The 12618-nt window shown below is 35.6% G+C and overlaps 1 protein-coding gene across 2 annotated transcripts; it reads left to right on the top strand.

The window, feature by feature from the left end:
* The first annotated feature begins 1200 nt into the window (after positions 1-1200).
* Positions 1201-12058, top strand: inpp5ka (inositol polyphosphate-5-phosphatase Ka). Of its 2 annotated transcripts, XM_067450394.1 has the most exons (14): positions 1201-1354; positions 1621-1704; positions 3661-3765; positions 3884-3992; positions 6031-6147; positions 6243-6418; positions 6604-6715; positions 6867-6976; positions 8579-8605; positions 9697-9916; positions 10000-10137; positions 10338-10421; positions 10516-10620; positions 11003-12058. In XM_067450394.1, exons 2-14 carry the CDS (start codon positions 1631-1633, stop codon positions 11081-11083), a joined length of 1458 nt encoding a protein of 485 aa, XP_067306495.1. In that variant the 5' UTR covers positions 1201-1354; positions 1621-1630; the 3' UTR covers positions 11084-12058. The 2 variants fall into 2 exon arrangements, with proteins under 2 accessions (XP_067306495.1, XP_067306496.1); XM_067450395.1 differs by lacking the exon at positions 8579-8605.
* Positions 12059-12618: the final 560 nt, after the last annotated feature.

Here is a 12618-nt window from a genome sequence, read left to right as displayed (position 1 = left end):
GGCAGCAAATTTAATCTGCCCGCGAGTGTCATCAACTCTCAATACCCTTCTGAGCTGTATTCGCCTAACTCTTGCCGGGCCAATCACATCGTGTATAGAGTCGGTGGGCGGGGCCATAATGACAACGGCCGAGTTGCGTTTGCGTGCTTCTAGTAAACACAGAAACTGGAGAACGGCGGTCTTTCGAATCAGCTTTGACAGTGACTCTGGAAGACTTGGAGTTAAGCTTTTCTCTGAGAAAAGAACAAAGAACGGCACTGAAGTCATTCTTAAAAAGGGAAGATGTGTTCGGAGTTTAGCCGACCGGATACGGTTAATGTTTAATCTATCAACAAGCTCTGCTTCACCTTCGTTGCTCTGGTTGGTTGAAGCGCTATCCTATCGCGTGCAGAGGGAGTTTGAAAGACAACCGTTTATCCGCCCCTCGGATTGAGCCCTGTCTATGGTGAGTGTCCAGACCAAACATCTTGATGTGGGTCTGGCTTGTCAGACTAATTTATCACATTATTTTAATCAAATTTTTAGTTATCTATGTTTATCTATTTTTGTTAATTTATTGTAATTTATTTTGTATTTAAAATTGTATTACACTGTTTTTCTTCAAACATTTCCATGGACCCTCTGCACTCCATTGCAGCCGCCTGGGGGTCCCCGGAACCCACTTTAAAGTTTAACGGTTATCTACCTTAAAAATAACACAAAATAATAACCAACAGATATTATTAAGTTAAAAAAAAGTTAATTAAAGTTCAATTGTTTTAAAAAAAAAAAAAAAAAGATCAGTTTTTATCTTACACTCTTCTTGCAGTCTTGTCTCACATAAAAGTAACCCTTAATTTTACATTTAAATATTATAAATAATCATTTAAAAAGCATGTTTATTATTAAATGTATTCTAATGATAAACTTAAATATGTTGTTATTTTTTATTAAATATATAACAAACTTTAAATTGATCATGGAAAACAAGTTGTGTCATTTTCTGTGGAGTACAAAAATGTGTTGCAAATGAGCATTTGTACACGATCATGCTAAATTTACATAATTTAAAAGTCAAACGGTTAACTGCACAGTACGAAATGTTTATTTTTATTTATGGTAGAAGTTTGATGAATGGAAAGAGCATATTACCTGTCGTATCTATATAATGTGTGTGACGCCTCTTTAGGACTTTTATTTTAACTTCCCAGCAGCCATGAATGGCTGTGTTGTTTGTGTGCAGTTTCACACACCCTCTCTCATGTAAATACAGTGCACAGTTCGTGATGTTACAGGATATTTTTGTCTCCACTAATTGTTTAACACCACAGAGGCTTTGAGACAGCGGAAGTGAAGACAAACGAAGTATAACGAGGTAGTTTGAATACTGTTATAAACATATTCAATCTTGATTATGTAATTAATATGTTGCTTCATTTTATATGTCTGCATTTACTTTGATGTAAGATTTGTTGCCTTAAACTGTGCGGGGATTATTTAATGCAGCATTTGACATTGTATATAACCCTGACGCCATACTCTTCACTGCACAATATTACAACTTAAGTTACATATGATATACATTTTGATGCACATGAGATGCAGAACAGGTTCACGAGAACGTGTTCTTACTTCTGACAGGTTGGCGAGGATGGAGGAAGATTTGTCACGTGCTTTGAATTCTGTCACCCTGGAGCCTGAAGACAGCAAAATGGACACTTTTGGGTAAATATACAATATATTCTTCATTTTGCACATGCTTTCTTATCAAAATATGTTGCTATTGTATTTTACTGGTGACCAATAATCATTCCATTTGGGGTTTATCTACAACCTTTGGATTTACATCTTAAATCTTTTAGCACTATAATCCACAAAATTATATTTTTAACATATATTCTCATTATGCCAATGCACAGATATCGATAAACAATGATCCATTCAGAGTTTTTTTCTCATTGACCAGCACAAACACTTATTGTTTTAAATGTTGTAATTTTGTCACAAGGTTGTTGATTAAAGCGTTCAAGCTCTTTTTATGTTTCAAAATCCAGAATTCTCAGACAAAGTGAACAGTTTAGTCTCTTGTTTCCTGAAATGGTGAAAGAATAAAGCAGGGATAAGCACATTAGGATTAGCTTTCTCAACATACTTTGAGGTTACATGTGAGGGGTTTTGGTTGTTTATGGAAAGCTAAACTGTTTTACTATTATATAGAAGTATAAATAATTAAGAAAAATATTAATAACATTAAAAGATCAGATATAAGAATTGTTGTCAGAGACATGTATTAGATAAGGAAAAATATATCCATTGCATTGGGTAAATGCAGCATTGAGGATTCCACTTGTAAAGTTGAAATTGAATGTGTTTGGTGGGTCATGTAAGCCCTTGATAAATCAGATTAGGGTTTTAATCTTTAAATCTAAAAGTCCGCCTACGCTTCCACCTCCATCTACTTCCCCTACTGCCTGTATCACACACTTTACTGTATTAATAATTTCTGGAATAATTCCCTGGCATTCTGGACGAAGTATCTGTCAAGACATTTTAAGGCTATTTTCACATGACCAGCATGGAGGAAATAACTGATTATTTTAACGAAAAGCTGCGAGCTAGCTCCAACAGTGTGGCCAGCATTGGCACGCAGTCCACTGGCAGCCGTCTGCATGTGCGACAGCATCTGGTGATGCTCAGGAACTGCGTGGACGATCTGGACCCTGACGATAAACTGCACGCGCAGGTGGTTAAAATGTTAGATGGGGGTTTTCTCGTCTGCAGGCAGATTGCGGACCAACCTAAGAAAGACCAGTTCAGGTTTTGTCTTTCACTTCTCTTGTTGTCATGTTTGGCAGATCTAAACCTGGCTGCTGGTTTCTAGTCTAGTTTTGTGGCGACTGCACTGAGCACCTTCTCTTTTTCTCCACAGAATATCTTGTTTGAGTCAATGATTTTCAGGGGATTAAATATTTTGAACCTAATATGTAGTTCTTGTCTGGCTATCACCAGACCAAGCTCAATTTAGGATTGAACATTAGTCTGCTCTATATTTACTACTGCACAAGAGGCGTGATCAACAGCATAGTTCAAATGACTCTGAACGCAATTAGATTTTCTATAACCAATCAGAAGACAAGAGGCGTGATCAACAGCATAGTTCAAATGACTCTGAACGCAATTAGATTTTCTATAACCAATCAGAAGACAAGAGGCGTGATCAACAAGCATAATTCAAATGAAACTGTATGCAATTGGATAGTCCTTCAACCAATCAGACGACAAGAGACCCTTCTCTTCTTTATCTGTCATCGTGTTAAACCCTGCCAATAGCATTCCAGGTGGATAAGCCTGTCTGTGATTGGTTTCCGCAAAAGTGTAACAGAAGCAGTGGAAATAAATGTACAGGTTTTGCAGGACGAAATCAAATCGCAGACAGATCAGGCTGGGTTTACCCAGTCCCAGTCTACTGTAGTTCTTAAAAATGGTTTAATTTAATCTGCAGTTTGGTATGCTCACAGTTTCTTAGACAGATTACTTGAAATGGTGTTATTGTTAATCTGAGCAGTTATGTGATGACAACGTGGAGATTTACTTGGAGGTTTTCCAAATGAAATACACAAGCAGAAGGAGTGAACTTTTATTTTATTGAACTGAATACATCTTTCTTTCTTATACCCGCAGGCTATATGTGGTCACATGGAATGTGGGCACAGCTGAGCCTCCTGAAGATGTGAACTCTCTGCTTCAGCTCAGCTCCCCGAACAAACCCGACCTCTATGTGATTGGGTGAGATTTTATATCTTAAGGTCTCTCGGACACACCATAAAGTAATTAATGACAGTTATTTCACCTCAGAAATATGTGGTCTGAATGTCCTAATGTATGTGATGCTGCTCTTGTTCAGTCTGCAGGAAGTGAAGGCTGCACCTCTCAAGTTTGTCACAGATCTGGCCTTCGAGGACTCCTGGAGTCAGCTCTTCATGAGGACTCTTGCCCATTTGGGTTATATCAAGGTGCTGGTTCTGTCTGCTTCATACTAACATACTTTTTCATATGCTAATCGTGTGATTCACTATGAACCAGTGGACAATTGCTTTCTTAGTAATTGGTTTAAATATAGAGCAGCTCAGACAGGTAGATATGCATGGGAAATTTTAGGTGATTTAATGATGACGTATTTTTCCAAGCACACATATTTATTAATTGATTTTAAATTCACAAGATATATATATATTCACAGATCAGGCATAACATTATGATTACTAATACTGTGTTGGTCCCCCTTTTACTGCCAAAACAGCCCTGACGTACCTGTCGAGGCATGGACTCTACTAGACCCCTGAAGGTGTGCTGTGGTATCCAGTGTTGCCACAGTTACTTTAAAAAAGTAATCTGATTACTGCTTAAAAAAGTAACTTGGTTACTTTACAGATTTCTTGATTTTAAAAGTAACTAAGTAAGATTACAAATTACTTTATTAGTTACATTCAGCAGTTGCCGACAACACCCCTGCCGCCTCAACATAGAAATGACAACCGTTTTTGCCAACACTCACTTTATTGGAAGTGCATTTTTAACAGTAACGTAAACAATGTATCTCCTGACATTTTAAATTTAAATAAAAAAAAAATCATGAAAAAATACTCTCCCCGAGATGCAAGAAGAAAGCATAAAATATATATATAATTTTTTTACTAAGGAATATGACCAAAATAGTAACTCACAGTGACTTGGATAAATTAATTTAATCTGATTACTGGTTTGGAAATAGTTACTTGTTAGATTACTTGTTACTGGACATCACTGCTGGTATCGGGCACCAAGGTGTTAGCAGCAGATCCTTTAAAGGGCACCTATTATGCCCCTTTTTACAAGATGTAATATAAGTCTCAGGTGTCCCCCAGAGTGTGTACACACAGGGTTATGTCAAAAACACAAAGTTCACATGAAAACAGTTGATTGTGTCTGTGCATGTATGCAGCAAGGACAGCAAACCTGTGTGTATATTAGATGTACTAAAGTGAAAGCAGTGTAATGTAGCAGTAACTACTGCTATATCTGCTGCTAATATAAATCAAACAACAAAAGATAAACAGAAAATCACGCACTGCTCTTGACTGAATGCACTTTAGTGGCTTTATTAAGAATACGTTTCTTACTTGAATGCTGCTGTTAAATGCTCTGGCGAGGAGATAAACATAGTGGACTATGTACAGCTTTCTGTGGGTGGGTCTATGCTAATATGGCAGGGTTCATCAACACTTGTGGACGGGGCCTGTAAAATGTGACAGCTTGTTCTGAGAGCCTTCTTATGCTTTGGGGATTAAAAACAAGAGGAGTGGGTGGATTTTTACCATTATATGGTGGTTGTGTACACACTGCCAACCCACAATTATGTTCAAACACCATGTAAAAGTGAATTGTGAACATCACATTGCCTCCGTCCGCTTGCCTTCTTTCCATGCTGCATCCTGATGCCATGTGTTCCCCAGGTAGCAAAGCACAACTTTATGTAAAAGAAAACGTGATTCATCAGACTGTGCTGTGCAACCCCATACGCAACAAACTGTGATGCACTGTGTTTTGTGACACCTTTCTATGAGAGCCAGCATTAACTTCTTGAGCAATTTGAGCTACAGTAGCTTGTCTGTTTGATCAGACCACACGGGCCAGCCTTCACTCCCCACGTGCATCAATGAGCCTTGGCCGCCCATGACCCTGTCGCCGGTTCACCACTGTTCCTTCCTTGAACCACTTTTGATAAACACTGACCACTGTAGACTGAGAACACCCCACAAGAGCTGCAGTTTTCGAGATCCTCTGACCCAGTCATCTAGCCGTCCCAATTTGTCCCTTATCAAACTCCCTCAAGTCCTTACACTTGTGCCATCCAATTAGAGGTGCTGTGATGAAGAGATAATGAGTGTTATTCACTTCACCTGTCATAATGTTATGCCTGATCTGTGTATGTATTTAGGAAGAATATTAAAAGAAATAGTGCACACTTTATAATTATGTTGTGTATTTTATGTTTTATTGTGGCCCATTCAGGTGTCCTCCATACGAATGCAGGGTCTACTCTTGCTTTTCTTTTCCAAGCTGGAACACGTCCCCTTTATCAGAGACATCCAGGTCACTTACACCCGCACCGGAATCTACGGCTACTGGGTAAGCCCAAATACTTTATTGAGCAGCTCTTGATATAACTACCTTAAATATTGAAGTGCAGATTCAGATTCATCTTAATTTTCTTTAAATTAAAGGGTAATAAAGGAGGCGTGTCTATCCGTCTGTCCTTCTACGGTCACATGCTTTGCTTCCTGAACTGTCACCTCACCGCCCACATGAACTATGCCTCTCAGAGGGTGGATGAATTTGAGTATATTCTGGATGCTCAGACCTTTGATACCAAAAACACGCCACACATTTTGGACCACAAGTCAGTCCATGATTATATTTGATTAATTGTTACAGCATAAAAACTATACTGTATATTTAATAAGCTTTACTTTCTTTCTTATTTGGCATATTCATTTAGTGATTATGTTCTTTATTGTCATTATTATTTATAATTTATCTATATTGCTCTTTATTGCATATAAATCCTCTCACCTCATTCTATAGGGTTGTGTTCTGGTTTGGGGATTTGAATTTTCGTATTGAGGACCATGGTATGCTCTTTGTAAGGAACTGCATCACCAGCCAGCGTTTCAGTCTGCTTTGGCCTAAAGATCAGGTACATATCACTCTTGATACTTTATTAGTGAAATAAATTATATGCACACTCTTTTAGATATAGTAACAATATCTATACATGTAAAGGAAAAATATATTAATGTACGTGTCACAATATTTGTTTGCATCTGTGCATGTCAATATCTCACCAGCTTACCATGATGAAACAAAAGGAAGCTATTTTACAGAAGTTTGAGGAGGGACCTCTGGACTTTCAGCCCACATATAAATTTGATTTGCACTCGGATAACTATGACACAAGGTAAATGACATAGCTTCTTACAATATATCCTGCAATATATAGAGATGTCACGATTGTTGATTAATTTTAAGATAGTGGTTATTCTGTCTAAACACAATTAGATAACCGCAATAATTGAATGAAATTCAGTAAAAAATAAAGAACAGAATAAAGATACTATGTACAACAATATAATATAATAATAAAAAATTATACATTTTCACAGCTTTAAAGTAAATCATATAGACATATATAATGTATTTTGTATTATACAGTTCCAAGTAAAAAAAAAAATTATAATTAGGCTTACACAGTAAGTAACATAAACAAAACAGAATTAATTAATTATTCGCTATTATTTGTATGACTTTGCATTGTCATTATGTTTGAGTCATTGGTTTTTAAAGGGTCATGAAACCCCCTGATTCAGCAGCAGTCAGTTCTCACCACAGTTTTGAAAAATGCTATAAAAGTGGGCGTGTTTTAGCGGCGGAGTGCAGGGGGGTGAGGGGAGACTAACAGGTGACAGCACAGCAATGGCTTCTTCTGATTCAGACAGTTTCATTTCGCTCTCATTAAAAGCAACAAAGTTTCCCACAAATGCACACTGCAAATTACATTACATGCAACACAATACACACAAGGATTTGTAAGCTCACCATTACACAAATACACATATCCTGTGACAACTATAATTCAATTCACAATTTAATGCACAGCCATTCTCAATTTGTTCTCTGCTTTGAAAATATATGTGAACACGCTGTTGTATAACTTTGATAACTTCTGAGGCTTATTTTGTAGAGTTATATGTGCCATTTGGTCAGTTAAATAGCCGTGAAGAGCGGTTACACTCACAGTGCGGACAAATCGCGTTTGTCGTAGACTCAGGATCTATTAAAGAGAACGCAGGCAACTCAGACACTCATACAAAGTGGAAAAAAACACTAGTTTTTGATCCATGAATGCATCTCTAACTTACAGTATGCTATCTCACTGTTTGAAGCGCCGCTGCGTCAGTCAGAGGAAAATGCCTATCAACGCATGCTGACATAAATAATTAACCGCATGCTGTCATGAATTAAGCAGCGCGTCTTCTTATAGGATAAAGACACGCAGTCTCGTGAATAATTATGAGACATCGATGAGTCATCGCCGTACTATAGTACAAGAAAACATCACAACCTATGACCTTGACATGAAGATGAATTTAAACCAGGTTTCAAGTTGAAAATATGCTATTTGTCTCACACATTCAAAAATAACAGATGGTAACATTGTCTTCCATGATGTTCAACACGCATACTTCTGTTAAAATCTCAGAAAATTTGGTTTAGGGTTTCATGACCCTTTAAGGTCAACTTGAAATTAAAATGTCTTAATGCACATTCCGAGTCTTATTAAAATAAAGTCCTATAGAGATAAAATCAAGTCCTGCTAATTTTTTACCCTCTTTAATTTTTTGATTATTAAAATATATTTCATGTTGACTTTAATTAGATTTTCTGAATAGCTGTGAAGGAAACGGTAATCATTGTAATATCCTGAATCTCCCTTAGCTTCTCTGCCAGGACTGTTTTTAACCGTCACATGTTCACGCGTGCTCTCTTTTCACCCCTGCAGGGTACAGAAGACATGGTTTGGTTTTAAGTAAGCTTTAAATTTCCCATGTGCTTCTTAACTTGAACCATCCTCCCCTGCTTGTCTAGCCTTCTGCCAGCATTCCTTTATCCCCCCTCCACCCATAATTTTAGTATTTCTGTCAGAGAGAGTGTAAATAATTATTTATTTATATTACCCTAGAGCTGGCAGACCTCATCCGCACTTTAATGCAGACCAGTGTTTGCCACCCATCTCATCCTGTAACATCCATTCATCTACTGCTTAAATTAAGCACAAATAAACCATTAATAACATCCACATACATCCAGTCTGTGTTTGGACTTGGTGGGTGTTGTGTGTTGCAAAGAGTTTAAATGTTCTAGTATTAGTCATGTCATCTGTGTTTCTATGCTGTCGTTTCTAGTAGCTGTTCCAATCTTTGCAACATACAGGGCTATAAAGCATGTGGACGACACGGCTCACTTAGTGAAACTGCTTTTTGACCTTCAGGATGTATTTAAAGTGTCCGAAGGGAGATGAGCTCACACTCATCACAGTTTATATATATATATATATATATATATATATATATATATATATATATATATATATATATATATATAGATATATGTTTAGAACCTTTATTTTTTTTACTACCTTTTTTATTGATTTATTTTTAATCATATATATATATATATATATATATATATATATATATATATATATATATATATAAAATATACATGAAATATAATATGTATGTGTCTGTTTGTGTGTGTGTGTATGTATATATATATACACACATAATTGTTATGTATTTTTATTTTTTGTAGCAATTTTTGCGGGAATACATTTTGTTTCTAAAAACTGTGACATTGCAAGGTTCTTTTCAAAAACCTATATGCTATATTTGTTTTTACATTTTTTGCTGTTAAAATATGTTTCATAACATCCTTTTATTTTATTACTGTCATAATTATAAAAGTATGCCACATAAATTCATTTTCACAAAATGATTGCTGTAGAGAAACATACGCCAATGTTCTGCCAGCCAAATCTGGAGAAGGGATTCAAATCCACACCTTCGTTCTATTATATATTTGATTTAATCTTGTTTTCTTCTCTTTGTGATTGGCTAGTGGTAAGAAACGTAAGCCTGCGTGGTGTGACAGGATTCTCTGGCATGTCAAGCCCAAGTCCTCGCCGCCGGAGGATGAAGACGGTCATATTGAAGAAGAACAACTGGAGGGGGAGCGTGCGAATGAGTTCCCTCTGAAAATGACCCAGGAGAATTACACGAGTAAAATGGAGTATGGCGTTAGCGACCATAAGCCTGTCATTGGCATCTTCTGCTTGGAGGTGGGGCGTCACTGTAGTCATTAACCCATTGTGCTATAAAAATAAATTACTACGATAATGACCATTTGTTAATCTGTTATCAGTTGAAAAAGATGCACAAAACGCCGCTGGTGGAGGTCTGTGCTGAAGGAGAGTGGAGTGCCGACTTCGACGCCCTCATAACCTACAGACTTCTTCAGTCCTTTCCCTCCAGTGCCTGGGACTGGATCGGTTTATATAAGGTGAGAGAGGTTTCCAAAATGTGCTCTGTTCTGATGGGGTCACAGACTGCAGGCAAAATAAATAATGGTAATGCTAAATGCAAATAATAAAATAGAACGATGTATATTATTGTGTATAGTTACAATAGTTATGATAAAATATTGTGAACTAGATTTTATCCAGGGATTCTTTAATATAGAACTTGTTTGTTACTTCACAGGTTGGCTTTAAAAGCGTCTCAGACTATATCACGTACACTTGGGTGAAGGATGACCAGGTGTCTTTAAATGATGAGCTCTTTCAGGTTTGCAACATTTGCTGTCTGTGTTTCTTGTTAAATAAACATTTAACGCAATCAACTGAGAAGATAAGGAAGTTATATTGCCTTTTTTTCACAGGTCTATGTGAACAAAGATGAAATTCCAGTTCGTGGGGGTGAATGTGTGCTGTGCTATTTTAGCAGCAACCTGCAGTGCATTGTGGGTATTAGTCAACCTTTCAAGGTGAGTAAAATATGACTTATAATTTGTATATACATAATCAGTGTTGGTTAAGTTACTCTAAAAAAATATATAATTCATTGTTTGATATTGATTACATTTTCTACAATGTACTTTGATTATTAATTTCTCTCTAAAAAAGTACAGTATATTCTATAGTCTGTACATATTTTTATGCAATTACATCAGAAGTAACTAATGAATTGCTTAGTAATTATTACACACAACATTGCATAATTTAAATGGTAATATAAAACATTAATTTTTTTTTTACGTAACATAACCAGTTTTTATGTAAATAATTGTTTTTAATCACTATTATGGCTGTATGTTTTGAAAGGCATATTTTCAGTTGGCTTCAGTGTCAAATGAATGTTTACTTTAGGTGCAGGAATCCAGAGCGGCGATTGAAGAGGGCTTAGTGCCTGAAAATATCAATGGACTTGATGAAACTGTTGCCAGTTAGGACCAAGACCATGATGTCAAACCAAACATACCTGTGGATGCAAGCAAGTGCAATTTTAATCATAATTTGACCTTTTGTTGGTGTGAGATACAGTAACTAACAATGTGTTTTTTTGTTGTTGTTTTTTTACTTTTAATCAAGAAATATTATAAATCACGAAATATTATAAATCACAGCCAGTATATTTTAAATCGCAGCCAGTTTTGTGGCACCCGTTCCAAATGGATTGTGGCAATTGTAGTAGCACATTCAAATTTATACCGTATTTATTGGAATGTATACAAATCAGATGTTACAAATTAAGAAAAGCATAGCAGTAATGTAATTTATTTAACCAATTAATTCACATCACAGCCTTACAATTACCACATTCTTTTAAAACATTTCAAACTAAATGTTTTATTAGTACACTGTACATCAAAATTTCAATGTTTACTGCTACCGCTTATGCTGTCCTTATTTTTCCATTCCATTCAAACTTAATGCAGACTGTTACACTGTATTTGCACAACTTAATTGAGTACTTTTATGGCACATGTTTACTTTATGTGGATCTATTTATGACTGTAACTTATACTGAAGTGGTATTATTACATTATTTGTGTCTCACTGAAATGAAGTGTGAATAACTTAAAGATTTGCTGAAATAGTTTGACCAATTGTATGTTTGTGGTCAGTACAATTTGATATTACTTTCATGTTAAGTATAAACAGACTATGTGCTGGGTACTTAAACATTTGGTGAACCAAATGTGCCCTCATTTGGCTTAAGAATGTGTTATTTCTTTTAATGTTAGACTAATGTTAATGTATAAATGGAATATATTTGTATACAATTTTACTGTATAAATGGTAAAAGACTGAAAAAAAAACTAAATTTCTCTGTAAACAAAGAGTTTATTTTCTAAACGAGAAATGCATACTGATGAATAAATAATGAATAAACATTATTTAAATAAAATCTTTTTAATAACAGTCTTGTTCACTTATTTTATTGTTTTGCTAGTTAAAAAAGGAAAGGGGTTGTGAGAGATAAACATATAGAGGTACTGTTTTATGTTTGTTTATGTATTTGTTTAAAAAAATACAATTTTCTTGTTTTTTTTTATTTTGAGAATTTTGTCAGATGAGGAATTTTAGGAATATGCATTGTGTTTAGTCATTGTTGATCGACATTTAGATACACAGCAGTAAGACTATGTGGTACGATGGACTGTGATGACGCATTTTAGCTTTCTTTTTTTACATTATAACACTATACTTTGTGTTATAATACGTTTGCAATCAAATTACAAGAAACTAATTTTAATACAGCTGTGGGAGTGACGTCTTTCTTCAGACTGCTATTTTCTCTATATTTTATTTTTTACTCTTTTTAAAAAGTTAAAAAACTAAATGGTTGAGTCTTTTGCTATTTGAGCAAATGGAAACAGAAATATAGTGTAATTTATCATTCACCGCTATAACTACGACGACTTCCACTTCTGAGAAAACTGTAAATAATGTGAAAAATGCGTGAAAAGGATCAAGCTCTA

Source organism: Pseudorasbora parva, chromosome 8 (genome assembly GCF_024679245.1).
Source record: "Pseudorasbora parva isolate DD20220531a chromosome 8, ASM2467924v1, whole genome shotgun sequence".
NCBI lineage: Eukaryota > Metazoa > Chordata > Actinopteri > Cypriniformes > Gobionidae > Pseudorasbora > Pseudorasbora parva.
Note: the sequence above shows the minus strand (reverse complement) of the source record. Positions and strands in the feature narration are given on the sequence as shown.